Source organism: Oncorhynchus tshawytscha, linkage group LG26 (genome assembly GCF_018296145.1).
Source record: "Oncorhynchus tshawytscha isolate Ot180627B linkage group LG26, Otsh_v2.0, whole genome shotgun sequence".
Classification (NCBI taxonomy): Eukaryota; Metazoa; Chordata; class Actinopteri; order Salmoniformes; family Salmonidae; genus Oncorhynchus; species Oncorhynchus tshawytscha.
The window spans coordinates 47362047-47383182 of record NC_056454.1 but is presented as its reverse complement, the minus strand read 5'-3'; the positions used below and the strand labels follow the sequence as shown (position 1 = coordinate 47383182).

General features: G+C 40.5%; 1 protein-coding gene across 1 annotated transcript; it reads left to right on the top strand.

The window, feature by feature from the left end:
• The first annotated feature begins 9558 nt into the window (after positions 1–9558).
• Positions 9559–18695, top strand: gdf3 (growth differentiation factor 3). The gene is made up of 2 exons (XM_024404139.2): positions 9559–10234; positions 17728–18695. Exons 1-2 carry the CDS (start codon positions 9958–9960, stop codon positions 18588–18590), a joined length of 1140 nt encoding a protein of 379 aa, XP_024259907.1. The 5' UTR covers positions 9559–9957; the 3' UTR covers positions 18591–18695.
• The last annotated feature ends 2441 nt before the right edge of the window (positions 18696–21136 follow it).

Below are 21136 nucleotides of genomic sequence, written 5' to 3'. Positions count from 1 at the left end.
ATCAATATATATGATCATACACAGAGCATGTGATCAATATTTATAGTAATATACATACACATACAATTTTCAATTAGGATTAAAAAAAACAATAGATTTTAGATTTATTGGAACTATAAAAACGATTTCAAGTCAAACTCCTCGTTAAGGCCAAGAGGAGATGCCTGTTGATCCAGAAAGATGTAAATAAATATGACAATGAAAAGAGACTCCTTGTCGTTTCTCTGCAAACCTCTACAACAGTAAGCAATCCAATTCTAAGCTGGATTCAGCTCTAAACTGGATTCAGCTCTAAACTGGATTCAGCTCTAAACTGGATTCAATTATAAACTGGATTCAGCTCTAAACTGGATTCAGCTCTAAACTGGATTCAGCTCTAAACTGGATTCAGCTCTAAACTGGATTCAATTCTAAACTGGATTCAGCTCTAAACTGGATTCAGCTCTAAACTGGATTCAGCTCTAAACTGGATTCAATTCTAAACTGGATTCAGCTCTAAACTGGATTCAGCTCTAAACTGGATTCAGCTCTAAACTGGATTCAATTCTAAACTGGATTCAGCTCTAAACTGGATTCAGCTCTACACTACTCAGGACTACTACTATTCACATGTCAATCCTAAACTGGATTCAGTCTAAACTGGATTCAGCTCTACACTACTCAGGACTACTACTATTCACATGTCAATCCTAAACTGGATTCAGCTCTAAACTGGATTCAGCTCTACACTACTCAGGACTACTACTATTCACATGTCAATTCTAAACTGGAGCTTAAACTGGAGCTCTAAACTGGATTCAGCTCTAAACTGGATTCAAAACTGGATTCAGCTCTAAACTGGATTCAGCTCTAAACTGGATTCAGCTCTAAACTGGATTCAGCTCTAAACTGGATTCAATTCTGGAAGCTCTAAACTGGATTCAGCTCTAAACTGGATTCAGCTCTACACTACTCAGGACTACTACTATTCACATGTCAATCCTAAACTGGATTCAGTCTAAACTGGATTCAGCTCTACACTACTCAGGACTACTACTATTCACATGTCAATCCTAAACTGGATTCAGCTCTAAACTGGATTCAGCTCTACACTACTCAGGACTACTACTATTCACATGTCAATTCTAATCTGGATTCAGCTCTAAACTGGATTCAGCTCTACACTACTCAGGACTACTACTATTCACATGTCAATTCTAATCTGGATTCAGCTCTAAACTGTACTCAACATCCTAAAGTCCATTCACATCTACCATAACTAAATTGTAAAAAAAAATTATTTTTATTTAACTAGGCAAGTCAGTTAAGAACAAATTCTTATTTACAATGACGGCCTTCCCCGGCCAAACCCTAAACCGGACGACGCTGGGCCAATTGTGAGCCACCCTGTGTGTTAGGGTGGATGGTTGTGTGTGTCAGAATGGATGGTTGTGTGTGTGTGTGTGTGTGTTGGGCTCGCTGGCTGTAGGTGTGTTTGGAGTGATGAAGATGAGTCTGGTCACCTGCTGCTGTTGTCCAGGCGACATACACAGTGAAGGCCCAGAGCCATGTCAGCCGAAGGGTTGACTTCTCACTGAGAACACACACAGTCAGGACTAAGTCAAACTATGCCCTAGCATAGCAGTACTTCAGTAGACTGGGGAGTAGCATCCAAAGCTTTTACAGCAGAGATAAGATATAGATAGCATACTGACTATCAGTGGTGATTTTAGCATGTAAATCTTGGTAGGGCAAACAAACAAACAAAAATTGGGGGATGCATGCCAGGAAAGCCAATACACAACACAACACTAAACAATACATGAATTGCACTATAACAGTGACAAATGGTGACCACAAACTGTTAGGGCCTACATAAAGCTGTCCCAACAGCAGTCCCAACACTTTACCACTGTCACACCGGTCTTTCAGCGGAGCCTTGTCTGGCAGCGAAACAGTTCATTCAGCCTCATTTACTGCCTTTTAGAAAAACAGTGGATGTGGCTGACTTGCTTAAACCAATGTGGTTTCTAATGACAATTAAGATCTACAAACTATCGCATAAAGGGATAAGAGGAAATCCATAATTTCGATGAAGACATTAATGAGCGAGCTAGGACAGACATAGTTAAAATAACTATTTGTTCAGAACTTTTTAAATGTACAGTGACAATTCAGAGCATGGGCCGTTCTTACAGAGTTCTCCCTGTACACCAAGTCAGAACCTTAGGATAAATAAAGGGGGCATATAAATCAGACAATGAAAGCTCTTAGAATATTCTATGATTACATTTCTCTAAAACAGGTTATACGCTACATGTGCACCACCAAGTCAGAACAGCAGTAGGTGAAATTAAAAGGGGGAAAATAGACCAGATTATTAAGGTGAGGCACATGGGCTACAAACGACTTACTACACAACATACACTTAGTATTACTTTCTCAGCTACAGTATACATATCTCCCCGGCATATTACATCATTTATGCAGCAGCATACAATACATTTTTGGACTCACCTTGCTGTGCTGTGTTCACTTGAACAGGAAGGTGAAGCGGCAGTCCTTCGTGGGCAAAGTTTGTCATCAGACTTTGTCATCAAAATCTACCATTCTCTGGATTTATGGTGCTTTCCAGACAACTGGGAACTCTGGAGAAAAAAAAACGAGGTTGAATCATGATGACGTCAGTGATCTTCAGGTTGTAGCTCTAGAAAGAGGCCCGAGTTTCCGACTTACAACTGTGCGTTGGATGACCGTTCAAAAGTATTTTCCCAGTCAGAGCTAGTTTTTTCCTGAATTCCAAGTTGTCTTGAACTCATTGAATTCAGATTTCAGTTCCGAGTTAACACTTGTTTTGAGCATGGAGAAATTATGCTGGATTGACAGCATGGCCAATGTTGAATGTTTGTCATTTTATCATAAGCTTGGAAAAGAGACCCTTAAACCTAGAATTGGTACCACACATCCACTCCACTGAATAGCAGGCTAGTGATTGCACTGCAATGCTTGCAGTTAACCACTGATTCCTTCCACACCACTCATTGTTGAATTTGTGATTTCCAACTTGTTGTGTAATGTTTATGTCCAATGGCCGATGAGCACCGATACGTTTTATCTATAATTTCCCTTCATTATTTGTCTTCATATGACAAGGATTAAAAAGGATTTGCCAGTAGCTTGTCGACTTGATTCAAAATGGTGACTGCTAGCCTGCAAGCTAAGATTTTGAGAGTATGATGTCCAATCAAAGCTACTGTGGATATACCGTGATTTTATGTAATTTTATCTGTGGCCAATGACCTTGAGCCTTCTTGGATGGGCACTTCTAATGTAACTATGGCAGGACACAAGGAGCTTGAATTTTCTAGCTCTACCCTTAGATTTATCAGTGACATAGTGTCCCCATGAGTGACAGAACACTGAGCCAATCACGGCACAATTAGAGAACATTACCAACACATACGCTTCGTATTTTCCACTGGCTGCCCCACCATCACAGAAAGCACTGAGCTAGACAGAAACACCTGCATTATGGAGCTGCCTTACTCAAGAAAGCAAAACAAGAGACCATGTTTGAATACGGCTTTATTAACTCAATGATTTTCATTTTTTTTGTACATTGTTTGCAAACTGATATGTGACATGTATTAATGCCAAAATAACAAAAAATGTGGGGCTCAGAGCCCCACCTGCCCTGAATGACAGGTCGCCACTGCTGTCTATGCCACTATTACATTTGTGGTAATATTTTCTCTCTTCCTCTCTCTTCTCAACACGTCTTCATTGTCTGAATTTTAATATATTTGATGCTTATTTACTGCATTTAAAAAATATACAATTTCAAAACTTAAAAATGCTATTTGGAGAACAGCAAAAACAAGCCAAAATTACCCATTTTCACCATGGCTGCTGTAGCTTCATTCACGTCAGTGCACCTACAAACACAGTGTCCATTGTCCGATTACTTTAATGAGTAACAGAGTTAGTATCTGGTGTGGCCACCAGCTGCACTAAGTACAGAGTAGCGTGTTCCCCTTTTTTTTTTATTGGGTAAATATTACAGTTATTTTGTCAAACAACGCGTGCGTTACTTTGACTCATATCTTCAGCTTGTTTCCTCATTCAGTTCTCGAGTGAGTGGAGAAAGACTGTTTGGAGAAAAGTCATGAAAGCTGCTGTCCATAGAAATGTACAGAGAGTGCGCACCTCTGATGTTTGCCATGGTTCACTCCTGCGATAGGAAAGCCCATAGAGGGCTTTCCAGTCCAGTGGCAAGTGTGCCCTCCTATACATTTTTTGTAGATTAGTTTCAATGTTTATTTAGTCACATGCACAGGGTCGCAGAAGTAGTTGCAGTGTACAGTGAAATTCTTAATAACCTTTTTAGGGCTAGGCATTCCCCTAGCGGGACAACTTCCCGGGAAACTGGAGGGAACGCATATCAAATATATAATCATAAAAATTATGGATATTAAACATTTAGGTAGATATAAGTGTCTTATATCGGTTAAAAGCTTAAATTCTTGTTAATCTAACTGCACTGTCCGATTTACAGTAGCCATGCGATTGTCAGCACCCCAGATCAAAATATTTTTACACCAGCAAAGGTTTCATAAATTCACAAATGGAGATTAAATATTCACTTACTTTTTGAAAATCTTCTACACCTTCATTGCTTACTGTTTGGGGTTTTAGGCTTGGTTTTGGTACAGCACTTTGAGATATCAGCTGATGTAAGAAGGGCTTTATAAATAAATGTGATTTGATTAATGTCAAGATCCTCAGAGATTAATTTGGATAGAGATAGCAGAAATACAATTGTTTTCGTTCTGTCATAATGATAGAAACTCAACAAAAGCGGGCATAATTGAGGTAGGCTAACTTGAATGTAACTTTTGTAGATTTTAGGCAAATGCCCTTTATCTGTGAGATAGGTCCTCATTAGCATATCTTGTCTACGCAGTCTCGCACCTAGGTGTCGATAGAAACCATCCGGGATGCCAATCAATCAGCGCCAATGATCAATCACACATGGGCACGCAGGGACTTTTAAATTCACAAGCAAATGTGGGACAGTCAGAGAAAGAATATAAGCTTGTCTTACCCTGTTTGTAAAACAATTAAGTAACATCTAAATGTAATTGTGAACTGTATAGCCTGAAAACATGGTTAAAACTATCCTTTTGATAAAATGGATAGGCCTGTATGAATGTGAGTGGTTAGGCTACATTTCTAAAGCCACATCCCTCGGTTGTTTTCCTAAAAGGTGCCAGATTTCCCCTTTAAGATCAGTGGATGACAGAGGGAATGTCTGTTTTTTTTAAACAAAATATTAAATGAGTCATCGTGCCTGGGCCTTCACAATCCACACTGGAACTTGTTTGATATTTTACAGATATTGTACCATTTTGTTTTTTTGAAAACATCTGGAGTTCTTTCACTCCTGTTGTTTTAGAGACAAAATTGACCAATGACAAAGGAAACAAGGGGGACAAGGTCAGAGAGAATTTGGTTTGTTTATGCAGCTAAAGGTCGATATTGACTGTGACCTTCCAAATACTGTCAATTGAAACCTAGGTCCTACTTCTAGAGTGTAGACCTAATGTCCTTTTTTTTTTGTCTGTCCTCTGCAGGTAGACTGGTGTCAGGCTGGAGCGGCAGCTGCCAAGGCTGTGTAGAGAATCATTTGTTCTTCAACATGTTCGTCCTGCAGCCAGTGGAGCAGCTTTCTCTGGCGCAGCTGGAAATCAAGTTCCAGTGGGACATGTTCCGCACACCAAGGTTCCTCCTGGGCCCACAGGCGCTTAGCGTGTCCCCGTACAAGGTCCTGCGTGTGACCCTGAGGGGAGCGAGGCACGAGGCCCACCACAGGCTGGTGCTGTCCCAGTCGGTGCAGCTGGAACCAGAGGCCAGATCCCTCACCCTGGACCTCACAGCACTGGCACAGAACTGGCATAAACCGGGTCATAACTACGGCCTGGTGCTGGAGCTGCAGCCACACCCCGTCCACACCCAGGCGACGGATATCTTCATGTCCCAGAACCTGGTGAACGCCGTCCCGTTAGGGCCGACCGTAACCCTCCCAGAGTTCCATGCCTCCTTGGTGGTTGTATCCCTGAATCCACTCCAGTGCCGCTCTCGGCAGAAGAGGAGCGCCGTCTACCAGCCGGTTACACCCAGCAACGTGTGTGAGCCGGGCCGCCTTTACATCAACTTCAAGGACATGGGCTACCAAAAGGAAGATGCCCTGCTCATCTGCGTGAAAGTGCCATAGGCATGCAGCAAGGAGGCATGAGGACTGCAGATGTGGCCAGGGCAATACAGGGAGACAGGATAGACAGCTGATCTTCCTCGCAGTGGCACATTATTCCATTTCTGATTAGTCACATGTCTGTGGAACTTGTTCAGTTTATGGCTCAGTTGTTGAATCTTGTTATGTTCATACAAATATTTACACATGTTAAGTTTGCTGAAAATAAACAGTGAGAGGACGTCCTTTTTTCGCTGAGTTTATATATTTTTGTGTGGACTTTTGCATGTTATTTTGCATTAATACGTGTTATATCAGTTTGCAAACATTGTAAAAAATATATGTCATCGAGTTAATAAAATCCCATACAAACATGGTCATTGTTTTTGTTTTTTTGAGTAAGGCAGGTCCAAAATGCAGGTGTTTCAGACTAGCCCAGTGCTTTCTGTGGTGGTGGGGTTAGCCAGCAGAAGATACGGAGCATTGCGCCATGATTGGCTCATTGTTCTGTCACTCATGGGGACAGTATGTCACTGCCAAATCTAAGGGTAGAACTTGAAAATTCTAGCCCCTTGGATGCTGCCATAGTTACATTAGAAGTGCCCATCTAAGAAGGCTCAAGGTCATTGGTCACAGATAAAATGTCAATTCACATTTTATCTACAGTAGCTTTGATTGGACTGATCATGTCAACGTCATACTTTCAAAATTTTAGCTAAGAGTCATCATGAATCAAGTCGACAATCTACTGGCAAATCCTTTTTGATCCTTGTCATATGAATATAAATTATAGATAAAACATATTGGCCATTGGACGTAAACATTACATAAGTTGGAAGTCGCAAATTCAACAATTAGTGGTTTGGAAGGAATCAGCGACAGTGGCTAACTTCCAGCATTGGAAAGCAATCACTAGCCTGCTATTCAATCACAGCTTTATGTAGGCCGCTTGTGGGCACCGTTTGTCACTGTTATAGTGCAATTAATGTATTGTTTAGTGTTGTGGCTTTGCTGGCATGCATCCAACTTTTATTATTTTTTAAATTTCCAACCAAGATTTTCATGCTAAAATCAACACTGGTCTCTTCTCAGTTTGGCAGAGGCACACTTTTCACCTTAAACCGAAAGTTCAGATTTTAAATTAACTTTATAAAAGAGACTTGCTTATCTGTCATATACAGATGTAGGATCTTCATTTGATCACTCTTTCATTGCTGAGAATTTCCCTTCCCAGCAGGAAATGCATACTTGTAGTGTATTCAAGGAGTCTAAAGTTTGTAATTTACACTTGAAAATGTAAGAATTGATTTGCCCTACTAAAAAATGTCCATTAATTGTAATCCACATAAATCATATGTCTTGTTGCTGCATGATTATTTTCCTGCTGTAGCAAACTGGCTCAAATTAAGATCCTACATTTGTAAAGTCAAGTTATCCCTGTCACAGATTTTGGATTACCCTGCCATCCTCTGGCCACTGCACATACTGAAAGCAATCCCCCTCCTCTCTGTTTCACTGCAGTAAACAAAACCAATTTGTCTTTACTCCAGCATTTTGGATTTGAGATCAACATTTTCATATCAGGTAACATTATAGAATGTCACCTTTTATTGAAAATTAAATATTAAGTATTCACACCCCTGAGTCAATACTTAGAATCACCTTTGGCAGCGTTTACAGCTGTGAGTCCTTCTGGGTAAGTCTTTAAGAGATTTGCACACATTGAATTTACAATATTTCCACACGATTCTTTTTTACAACTCTTCAAACTCTTCAAGTTGGTTGTTGATCATTGCTAGACAGCCATCTTCAAGTCTTACCATAGAATTTTAAGTAGATTTAAGGCAAAACTGTAACAAGGTCACACAGGAACATTCAATGTCCTCTTGTTAAGCAACTCCAGTGTAGATTTGGCCTTGTGTATTAGGTTATTGTCCTGCTGAAAGGTTAATTTGTCTCCCAGTGTCTATTGGAAAGCAGACAACCAGGTTTCCACAAGGATTTTTCCTGTGTATAGATCTATTCTTATCCTGGAAAACTCCCTATTCCTTGCTGATGACAAGCCTACCCATAACATGATGCATCCGCCACCATGCACCACCAATCACTCAAATTTGGGCACAACATTTGAGAGAAATAAGCTTTTTGAAAATTTTTGAGATCTTTTATTTCAGCTCATAAAACATGGGACCAATACTTTACATGTTGCGTTTATATTTTTTGTTCAGTATATAACTATTTCAAGTAACTAATCCTAAAACTTTACATACCCTATTAGCTATACAATTAGCCATTACACATTAACTCAGAACCGGGATTAAAAACTATAATTGAACATGTATAGATGGATCTGTTAGCAGAAAATGTATTTTATTAATTAACAAAAGGTAAGCAAATACATTTGCTTTACAGAACTTCTTTTGTTGTTGCATTTTTACAGCAAATTTCCTGCAATTCTACACACATAATATATATATAGTGAGAGTGACTAACAAAATCATGGGGGCCCACTGGAGGTCAGGGCCCATGGGCACATTCCCGGTCGATAATTTGACCATGATTACTTCAAGTTTAGTTTAGATAGCTGGCTAGACTAATTTACCAATCTAAAAGTGTTTTACTGACATGGGCGAATTGAGTGTCTGTCAGTGAGTGACATATAACAAGAGGAAAACTGCTGATGCACAATCAAGTTTCTAAATTGCTAAATTGCATCCTGTTCATTTTACTATTCAAACTCTGAACAGTCATTTGAGTCCCTAAATATTTCTATATACAATATATATATATATATACTATATATACTATATATATATATATACACTATATATACTATATATATATATATATACAATATATACTATATATATATATACAATATATACTATATATATATATATACACAATATATACTATATATATATATATATACTATATATATACTATATATATACTATATATATATATATATAAATAAAATAAAAATACTAATATATAGCTATGGCCCTGCTGGAGATAACATATCCATCACTGTTGCTAATATTTTCACACATTTGTAGGGAGTTAAATAACGCATCTCTGTTGATAATAAGTGGTTTGTTTGGTCTATGACCAGTTTCTGTCTGACCCAGAGGCGGCAGCCATTGCCATGGCCCTTGTTAACTGATCCAGGAAATCATCATCAATGAACCAGTGATATTGCTAGTGAAATTGGATTGGACAGCACATCTAAAATATTGATTGCCATTGGCTCCCTGATCCCAATTTGGGAAACCTGGCATCATCACAGTGGAAAGAAGCACCTCTAGTGTCCCTAGAAATATGCCACATTACATCTGGAGACATGAGACAGTAAATGTCAAGATCCTCAGAGATTAATTTGGATAGAGATAGCAGAAATACAATTGTTTTCGTTCTGTCATAATGATAGAAACTCAAGAAAAGCGGGCATAATTGAGGTAGGCTAACTTGAATGTAACTTTTGTAGATTTTAGGCAAATGCTCTTTATCTGTGAGATAGGTCCTCATTAGCATATCTTGTCTACGCAGTCTCGCACCTAGGTGTCGATAGAAACCATCCGGGATGCCAATCAATCAGCGCCAATGATCAATCACACATTGGCACGCAGGGACTTTTAAATTCACAAGCAGACATAGAAAGAAAAGCTAAACACACGCTGTAGTTTAGGCTAGTTTGTTTGTAGCAAAGCCTAGGTCAAACGTGAAGAATGGAGACTTTGGTTATTTTATCCCTAGCTATTTTATCCATTAGTGCGTCTGCTTTAGGAAATGGAGAAGATTTGAAGACTCAGGAGCGCTTGTTTTTAAATGCGTTGGGCCTCTCCGCTCGGCCAAAGCCGTCAGCACACCGCCGCGTTCCCTCGGTGTTGTGGAGGATGTTCAAACGTACCAGCACCCGGGAGAACGACACCCACGAAAGAGACCCGTGCATGGTGTCTGAGTATGGAGTTCGCGGAAACATTGTTCGATTTGTGCAGGACCAAGGTGAGCTTTATTCCTATGTCTCTCCTTCCATCATGCGGCTCCCCCATAGTACTGTGTTCTGTGTGGTTAAAAGGGTCACTCTGCGATTGTTTTTTAAAATTACTTTTAAATTAACGATATAAAGGCTACTCATTGATTATGTAATATAACTGATACATAATGCCCCATGCGTTTAGTTCAACGTTTGTACCCTCTAAAAACCCAAAATATGAATTTGTCTTACCCTGTTTGTAAAACAATTAAGTAACCATTTAAATGTAATTGAACTGTATAGCCTGAAAACATGGTTAAAACTATCATTTTGATATAATGGATGGGCCTTCATGGCTTCTGTATGAATTTGAGTGGTTAGGTTACATTTCTACAGCCACATCTCCGCCGTTTACCTAAAAAGTGGCGCGGTAAACACTTATTGTTGGGAAGGCAGATTGCCCCTTCAGTGGATGACAGAGGGAACGTCGGGTTTGAAAATTATTATCAGAATTACAATGTGAGATTAATATTGAGTTACATAGCCAAACACAATCCATTTTCGAACATGTTTGTTATTTAAGAATACATTCACTCACGTTGTTTTGGGGCCAAAATTAACCACCGAGGTAAAGACAGTTTCCGGTTGAATATTCGACGGATTTTCGCCTGTAGTTTTCCTTACGTTCACCAACAGCAGTTAGGTACCGTCAACGTAGTGACAAATCAAATATTTCAATAACTCTTTAACCATTACTCCTAAAACTTTAAACTGGGTGTAGCTGACCCGATGGCGTAGACACATTGCACATGTTGTGATTTATTGACATTTTTGAATGTCAGTAGTTCATTGGTCATGTGACCTAGTGACTTCAAACAAGGTTCAGAATATCCACTGACAACCCTTCTATATTGCACACCGTTTACTTTGTCCAATTTCATCTCACATGATTTTCCATGAATTTTTCAAACCTCATGGAACTTTCAATAGCTCCTTGGTCATGTGACCTACTGACTCCAAACAAGGTTCGGAATGTCCACTCAGTGCCCCTGCACACCCTTTAGTTTGTCCATTTTCATCTCTCACGAATTAACATGAACTTTTCTACATTTAAAATGTCAATTAGCTCCTTGGTCTTGTGACCTACCGACTTCAAACATGGTGCAGAATGTACACTGACTACCCTTATGTAAAATCATGTGGTGTAATATACATTTTTCATAGTTTTAAATTTCAATAGCTCCTTGGTCATGTCCATTACACACCTAAGAAGCTGCAGTGGATATACACCCATGTTGCATAACCTCTAGTCATGTCTCTTCTATATTGTTGTACATTAATATTAGTTTGACAATTAGGGGGTTCAGTCCTGTGTTAACACTTTTCTTTAATATGTATCTATAATAATTGGTAGTTATAAGTACTTATTTTCCATGGTTTTTAATTTTCCGCAGTATTTTAACAGCGGTACACAATAGGAGAGAAAGATAATATATCCTTTTGTTGTTAATATCAAACATAAAGGGAAAAGTACGAGAGTCATGCTATTACTGGTGCAATGCAGGGATGGAGAGTGAGCTAGTGCGGTAGGCTGCAGTGGGTTTGCTGGTCAGTACATGTACTGAACATGTAACCACAGTAATGGTGGCCAGTAAATCAATGAATAAAAATGTAATATTGACAAATTAAACAGAAATTGTAGACCTTTAATCTTTTCCAACATGTCAACAGACACTTCAGATAAGTATGAAACATTTCAGTGTTAACTTTCTCTTTATCCCTGGTTGATGTACATGTCAGAGCCTCTTCAGTGTGGATGGGGTATAGCATACATTAACCCTGGTTGATGTACATGTCAGAGCCTCTTCAGTGTGGATGGGGTACAGCATACATCTTCAACCACAGACTGCACTTCCTGTTTGTGTTTACTCTGAACTCTCATCTTCATTCCTAGGCACAGCACATGGAACCACCATTGGCATGCAAAACATTCAATCTAAAACAAAACGTAACACGTTATAAATAATATCAAATATCAATGCAGAATGACGAATTAGTCATCCATTGTATTATATCATAAATTGTCTTACATGCTGTCACTGTTGTCAACAGATTATAAACATGTTAAATAAAGTTACTAACCCAGTCAGTCTTTGGGCCACATCCAGGTTCTTTATCAGTGGCACACATGAAGCAGTTGTTGGCTTTGTTGAACTCTGAAATCATAGGCATGAACTGAACATATGGCTGTCCCACACAACTACATAAAAATAAATAATTTACATTTACTTTGAATTAAATGTCATTACATACCAGACATTTTTTTTGTATATCCTCAGCCATTTATTTTCACAGTTCGCTCCATGTGTTTTTGAAGGTTCCATATCAATTTGGGAGGGGATGTTGGCCAAGGAAGTTGCACAGACCTTCCATCTTCACCAAAAAATAAAATGTGTATTAAAAAAAAACTTGTTGTCACATAACAGCTAACCATTCATTTTTGAAAATATAACTATCAAACCTGCATTACAAAGACCCCGCAGCTGAAGGTGTCCTGCTGCATGGTGGGAGTTATTTCCCCTCCTTTCCACTTTATGTCCACACAGTCTTTCCATGGCAGGATCTTCTCATTTTGAAGTATTCCCTTTATGTAAACATAATGGAATTCTGATTAGCTATAGGAAATTTGTATGCTGTTTTCCTTATCACTATAATCTAGTAGTAGAGGTAATTTCATTTATGCCCAATTCTACACACACACAGCCTAAATTATAGGCACTGAACCATTTACAGGACAATAATAAAAGTAGCATATAGGATCCAACCCTCAGAGTGAATGTAGAGCGTTTTGTAGACTTTAAGAAAAAAATATTAAGTGAAAGTTATCAGTATGTGCTTAAAGAAAGTCCAATCACAAATGACAGTGGCCACCAAATCTATGACAATAGAGAATGAATTGTAAGCACCAAAGTGTGTTTGTCAAAATAATATCTGAAAATGTCAGTTGTTGAACATAAATTGCTATTGCAGATATACGTTTTATGGTATATGTAGTTGAGGGATTTTCCATGTACCAACACTACATGTAGGACGGACATAAGACATTCCCACATACAGTAATTTTTTTATTTAACCAGGTAGGCCAGTTGCGAACAAGTTCTCATTTACAACTGCGACCTGGCCAAGATAAAGTGTAGCAGTTCGACACATACAACAACACAGTTACACATGGAGTAAACAAACGTACAGTCAATAACATAATAGAAAAGTGTGTGTGTGTGCTCGCAAATGAAGTAAGATTAGGGGGTAAGGCAATAAATAAATAGGCAGTAGTGGTGAAATAATTACAATTTCGCAAATAAACACGAGTGATGAATGTGCAAGTAGAGATACTGGGGTGCAAAGGAGCAAAAATAAATAAATAAATATATAACAATATGGGGGTGAGGTAGGTAGTTGGGCTATTTTACAGATGGGCTATGTACAGGTACAATGATCTGTAAGCTGCTCTGCTAGCTGATGCTTAAAGATAGTGTGGGAGATATGAGTCTCCAGCTTCAGTGATTTTTGAAATTTGTTCCAGTCATTGGCAGCAGAGAACTGGAAGAAAAGGCGGCCAAAAGAGGAATTGGTTTTGGGGGTGACCAGTGGAATACACCTGCTGGAGCGCGTGCTGCTATGGTGACCCGTGAGCTGAGATAAGGCGGAGCTTTACCTAGCAAGTACTTATAGATGACCTGGAGCCAGTGGGTTTGGCGACGAACATGAAGCGAGGGCCATTCAACGAGAACATGCAGGTCGCAGTGGTGGGTAGTATATGGGACTTTGGTGACAACGGATGGCACTGTGATAGACTGCATCCAATTTGCTGAGTAGAGTGTTGGAGGCTATTTTGTAAATGAGATTGCTAAAGTCAAGGATCGGTAGGATGGTCAGTTTTACGAGGGTATGTTTGGCAGCATGAGTGAAGGATGCTGTGTTGCGAAATCGGAAGTTGATTTAATTTTGGATTGGAGATGCCTAATGAGTCTTGAAGGAGAGTTTAGTCTAACCAGACACCTAGGTAGTTGTCCACATATTCTAAGTGCGGGCAGCGATCGGTTGAAGAGCATGCATTTAGTTTTTCTTGCTTTTAAGAGCAGTTGGAGGCCACGGAAGGAGAGTTGTATGGCATTGATGTATACAGAGAAGAGTCGGCCTGAGGATTTAACCCTGTGGCACCCCCAGACTGCCAGAGGTCCGGACTACAGGCCCTCCGATTTGACACACTGAACTCTATCAGAGAAGTAGTTGTGTTGTCTTTTGTCGATGGCGATTATGATATCGTTTAGGACCTTGAGCGTGGCTGAGGTGCACCCATGATCAGCTCGGAAACCAGATTGCATAGAGGAGAAGGTAGGGTGAGATTCAAAATGGTCGGTGATCTGTTTGTTAACTTGGCTTTCGAAGACCTTAGAAAGGCAGGGTAGGATAGATTACAGGTCTGTAGCAGTTTGGGTCTGGAGTGACTCACTTTGAGGAGAGGGATGACTGCGGCAGCTTTCCAATCTTCGGGAATCTCAGACAATACGAAAAAGAGGTTGAACATGCTAGTAATAGGGGTTGCAACAATTGCGGTGGGTAATTTTAGAAAGAGATGTTCCAGATTGTCTAGCCCGGCTGATTTGTTGGGGTCCAGATTTTGCAGCTCTTTCAGAACGTCAGCCATCTGGATTTGGGTGAAGGCGAAATGGGAGAGGTTTTGGCAAGTTGCTATTGGGGGTGCAGAGCTGTTGACCAGGGTAGGGATAGCCAGGTGGAGAAATGGTTATTGAAATTCTCGATAATCGTAGATTTATTGGTGGTGAGTTTCCTAGTCTCAGTGCAGTGGGTAGCTGGGATGAGGTGGTCTTATTCTCCATGGATTTTAGTGTCCCAGAACATTTTAGAGTTTGTGCTACAGGATGCAAATTTCTGTTTGAAAAAGCTTGTCTTTCCTTTCGTATCTGCCTGTGTAAATTCGTTCCTAACTTCCCTGAACATTTGCTTATCGCAGGGGATATTCAATGCTAATGCAGAACGCCACACTATGTTTTTGTGCTGGTCAAGGGCAGACAGGTCTGGAGTGAACCACGGGCTATATCTGTTCCTGGTTCTACATTTTATGAATGGGGCGTAGTTATTTGAGATGACGAGGAAAGCACTTTTAAAGAATAACCAGGCATCCTCTACTGATGGCATGAGGTCAGTATCTTTCCCAGATACCAGGGTCAGGTCGATTAGAAAGGCCTGCTCGCTGAAGTGTTTTAGGGAGCGTTTGACAGTGATGAAGGGTGGTCGTTTGACCGCGGACCCATTACTGACGCAGACAATGATGCAGTGATTGCTGAGATCCTGGTTGAAGGCAGCAGAGGTGTATTTAGAGGACAGGTTGGTCAGGATGATATCTATGAGGGTGCCCGAGTTCACAGCTTTGGGGTTGTTCCTTGATAATTTTTGTGAGATTGAGGGCATCTAGTTTAAATTGTAGAACGACCGGGTTGTTAAGCATATCCCAGTTTAGGTCACCTAACAGTAACTCTGAAGATAAATGGGGGGCAATTAATTCACATATGGTGTCCAGGGTGCTGAAGGGGGTCTATAACAAGCGGCAACAGTGAGAGACTTATTTCTGGAAAGGTGGATTTGAAAGTAGAAGCTCGACCTGTTTGGGCACAGACCTGGATAGCATGACAGAACTCTGCAGGCTGTCTCTGCAGCAGATTGCAACTCCAGAACTGGTAGTTCTGTCTTGGTGGAAAATGTATGCACATAGCTCATTTTTTCAGCTCTGATTTTACCACTCAGAATCCAGAATGGATATGACAATGGGGCCAGCACAGGATGGAATACACCCTTAAAACAATCTACTTTTTGATCTTCCTGACCTTTTATCTGGTAAACTGCCGCTGTGTGTCAAGAAAAGAGTCCCAATTAGGGGTTTGTGTACTACAGTAAAAAAAAGTCTGGTTTAGATTAAAAAACGATTGCCTGTGTCCCCGTTCACAGGGGCATGAGAGACTAGTCAGTGGTAGAATTGAGTTGTCACTTTATTGGCCCAAAGACCCACAAGGTTAAGGTTACTCGTGGACAGTAATCAGTAAAAAAAAAAAATTGGGACTGATGCATTGTCCTCTAACTGTCCAAGAATAGGATCCAATGTGTTAGGAAATATTTGCTCCCATAAATAAAGGAGGATGTCTCCTCATACCTCTGTCACTTTAGTCATACTGCCAGACTGTGCACCACAGAGCCAATCAGGAGAGAATACATACAGGTCAACGGTGCCAATTGAAAGTCAAGGGGTGTGTCTGTGCCTTTTTTAGATTACTCTCTCTATACAGAGAACCCCTGTGGTTCAAGTCAAGAGTTACCCTTCCCCTTTCAGTCTGCTCTGCACATGTCGGAAAGTGACAGAGCCAGCAGCCAACAGCTTTTCACAGTATTTCATAAAAAATTATTACACTTATGAATGTATGTATTAGATCCAATGGAATAAATATGACCTGAATTTGAATGCAGCGTGTTCCGATTCCTCCTTTCTCTTTCTGTCCCTCAGGGTCAACCAAAAACACTTGTCCTGATGGTTCATGCCGATACTGAGGAAGCAATATAGAAATGTATTGATTCATTAAATGATTTTAATATGAAATGACCCATATCACAACCCTCATACCTCTTCACAAAAATGTACCTAAATCAATTTTGGAAAAAGGATTTTACTCACAAATTTTTCCAGTTAGAAATAGTAGGCAATGCATCATAACTACTTTCATCAGAAAAACAAACCCTCAAATGCACTATTGCATTTTGTAAGTTGTCTGCAGGTGAATGCACTCAAATATCAGGTTCTGTAAACTGTTCTAATACTCAACGTAGAAGGATTTGTCTTAATGTACAGTATATGAAAGGGATGCTATGAAAAGGATTCTTTCACCTTATCAAGTTCACTGTGTCTGACAAATCACTGCCTATTACTGTGATTTAAAAAGAGCATATGAAACACTGTTTTTCATGAGGCCTACCTGTGCGCCTTCCTTTTAAGCACCTCCGTTTGAACACCTCTCCTGTCCTTGATCCAAACCACATACAGCCATTTGCGGATCTTTTCAGTGTCCATGTGAAAGATCGTTATTGCGAGGCTGCAACATTTGTTAACGTCAATTTTTTTTTTTTAACACATGTAAAATGAAGGCCTGCGACACTTACAGATTTAAGCATGAGATGAAAGTAGACCGATGTTTCCAACATCATGGCACTTATTTGGAGTCTGTGGCTCAAGTGGTATGAAAGCTATTGAGGCTTGAAAGTGTGAATATCTGTCAAATATCCAACTTGAAACTATCTACCTCTGTAAAATAAATGAGGGGGACAAAGTATAAGAATTTGCTTTGTTTATTGGCTATAGCCTTAACAGTGCTAATAAAGTTGTCAATTGAAACCTAGGTCCTACTTCTAGAGTGTAGACCTAATGTCCTTTTTTTTTTTTGTCTGTCCTCTGCAGGTAGACTGGTGTCAGGCTGGAGCGGCAGCTGCCAAGGCTGTGTAGAGAAATACATGTTCTTCAACATGTCTGTGCTGCAGCCAGTGGAGCAGCTCTCTCTGGCGCAGCTGGAAATCAAGTTCCAGTGGGACATGTTCCGCACACCAAGGTTCCTCCTGGGCCCACAGGCGCTCAGCGTGTCCCTGTACAAGGTGTTGCGTGCGACCCTGAGGGGAGCGAGCCACGAGGCCCACCGCAGGCTGGTGCTGTCCCAGTCGGTGCAGCTGGAACCAGAGGCCGGATCCCTCACCTTGGACCTCACAGCACTGGCACAGAACTGGCTTAAACCGGGTCATAACTACGGCCTGGTGCTGGAGCTGCAGCCACACCCCATCCACACCCAGGCGACGGACATCTTCATGTCCCAGAACCTGGTGAACGCCGTCCCGGTAGGGCCGACCATAACCCTCCCAGAGTTCCATGCCTCCCTCGTGGTTGTATCCCTGAATCCACTCCAGTGCCGCTCTCGGCAGAAGAGGAGCGCCGTCTACCTTCCGGTTACACCCAGCAACGTGTGTAAGCCGCGCCGCCTCTACATTGAATTCAAGGATGTGGGCTGGCAGGACTGGATCATTGCTCCGCAGGGCTACCTTGCCAACTACTGCCACGGAGAGTGCCCGTTCCCACTGAGCGAGAGCCTGAACGGCACTAACCATGCCATCCTGCAGACTCTGGTGCACTCCCTGGACCCCCACGGCACACCCCAGCCCTGCTGCGTACCCATCCGCCTGTCACCTGTATCCATGCTCTACTACGACAACAACGACAACGTAGTCCTACGTCATTACCAGGACATGGTGGTGGATGAGTGTGGCTGCAGATGAAATGCATTCGGTGTGATGGCTGGTTGGTGGTGTGGATTGTAGAGAAGTTTGAATTGTTGTTTTTAACATTTTTACCCGTAATAAAACGCTTATTCATTGATTCTACTATGAAAAGGCTTTGGTATTATTCTGACAGATCTCTTTTTAGTTTGGCAGAGGCACATTTTCACCAAACACAAAGTTCAGATATAAATTGACTTTATAGAGGAGACCTACTTCTGTCATACTGATGTAGGATCTTAATTTGATCACGCTTTTGTTGCTGAGTGGGAAATGCAATCTTGTGCATTCACGGTTTACAAAGGCTTCTAAAGTTTAATTTCCACATTTTTTTCATTAGCAAATCAAGTCTATCAACCCCAACCATTTATTTTCTTGTTATCCACATAATTCATGTCTTGTTGCTACATGATTAGCTTCTCCCGAGTCCGTAGGGGAGTTGCAGCGATGGAACAATACTATAACTACCAATTGGGAACAAAAGTGGTAAAAGTACAAGGAAATAAAATGTCTCTTGACTCAAACTAGCTTTTTGAATTTGAGCTTAACATTTTCATATGAGGCAATGGTATAGAAAATCATTTTTTTTGTGTTTTTTTTTTTTTTTTTACCATTTAAAAACGAATACACTGAATCAAGTAAAGATTTAAGTTTGTCCATTGTATGATTTTGTGTTATGATACCATCTAGCGTTTCATATTTGTGCAAATCTTTCTAAAACAGAAAATGATTCAATGGATATCAATCAATGAAGACTATCTGTACTGGATGCAGATGACTGAACTGCTCACGTTTGTCTGTTTTGCAGGTATACAGACAAGGCGTTACAAAGGTATGTTATGCCGATCACATTTACCATCCTCCAGCTCTTAAATGACTATCCCATAGGCTATGAGGTGGGCTCTGCTGGGAGTTTAGCTCATAGCCTAAAGTCCAATGGGTATATCCTGTGGCATGTTAATGTGTTAACTATTTCAAAATGTTGAAAGCCCTCAATGGTGCTGCCCATGACAAAAGCCTAGGCCTCCCCATCAAAATCTCTTTAAACCGGAGATGTATGGTTTTTGGCACAGGCTGCATTTCAATCCACTGATGTCGCATCTGCGGTGGAAGGTGGCAGAGCTACAGCGGTTTTTGTCAGACCAAGAGACATTCCGAAAATCAGTATTTTCACGACAATGTCTGTAGCGTCTCTTCTATGCCCACAAGCTTCACGGGCCTTGTCTGAAGTTGGTACCGCCGTTGGGAAAACTTCTGTCTGTAGCATCCGAACGGTTTGGACTACAAACTAATATGACCAGACCGTCGACTCTCACAAACTCCTACATGTTGGTTGTTTTGTATGATGCCCTCAAGACTCACGAAACTCGCCTCAAGGTAACCCCGTACCAGTTTTAAAAAATGAAGGGAAGTATGGAAATACTTTAGTGCCAACAAATAGATATAGGACAGACTATTCAACAGATAGTTCAAAAGGAACTCTGTTTTTACCATGTATACAGTGCATTGGGAAAGTATTCAGACCCCTTTACCTTTTCCACATTTTGTTACATTACAGCCTTATTCTAAAATGGATTTAAAAAAATAGCTAAATGATCCATAGTATGACCATCTTAAAACAATTCCATGTCTCAGTTTATAATCTTTGGAGGGTTCATCCTAGAACTGACTAGACTAGGTCGAAAGTTCACCTTCCAACAGAACAACGACCCTAACACACAGCCAAGACAACGCAGGATTGGCTTTGGGACAAGTCTCAATGTTTTTGTGGCCCGGATTTAAACCCGATCGAAGATTTCTGGAGAGACCTGAAAATAGCTGTGCAGCGACGCTCCCCACCCAACCTCACAGAGCTTGAGAGGATCTGCAGAGAAGAATGGGCCAAACTCTCCAAATATAGGTGTGCCAAGCTTGTAGCGTCATACCCTGGTATCACTGGCAAATGTGCTTCAACAAGGTACTGAGTATAGGATCTGAAATCTTATGACTCTCCAGAGAGTGCTGTGGTCTGCCCAATGATCATCAAGGACATCAACCACCCGAGCCACGCCCTGTTCACCCCGCTGTCATCCAGAAGGCGAGGTCAGAACAGGTGCATCAAAGCTGGCACTCAAGGCCCTCAGACTGTTAAATAGCCAGCACAAGCAGACTACCACCCAGTTATTCAACCCTACACCTTAGAGTATGCTGCCCTATGTATATAGACATGGAATCCCTGGTCACTTTAATAATGGAACACTAGTCAAATTAATGTTTACATACTGCTTTAATTATCTCATATGTATTTTGTCAATACCACTCAGACATTGCTTATCAAAATATTTATATTTTTAAATTAAATTTGTACTTATTTGTGTGGATTGTTAGATACTACTGAACTGTTGGAACAAAAGGATTTCACTAACATCAGCTGAATATTTGTATGTGGACAATAAAATATGATTTTGGTTTGGTAGTATATTAAAAAACATAATGTTCAGTTGAATTATGTATTTAGATACTGGTTCACTTACCCTGTAAATAGTCTATGAACTGCTCTTAGTCTA

What these genes read in the sequence shown, in the direction of transcription:
- gdf3 (XM_024404139.2), top strand. Translation starts at nt 9,958, where the DNA reads ATGGAGACTTTGGTTATTTTATCCCTAGCTATTTTATCCATTAGTGCG. An exon ending in TCGATTTGTGCAGGACCAAG is followed by an intron (nt 10,235 to 17,727) that starts GTGAGCTTTATT and finishes TGTCCTCTGCAG; the next exon opens with GTAGACTGGTGTCAGGCTGG.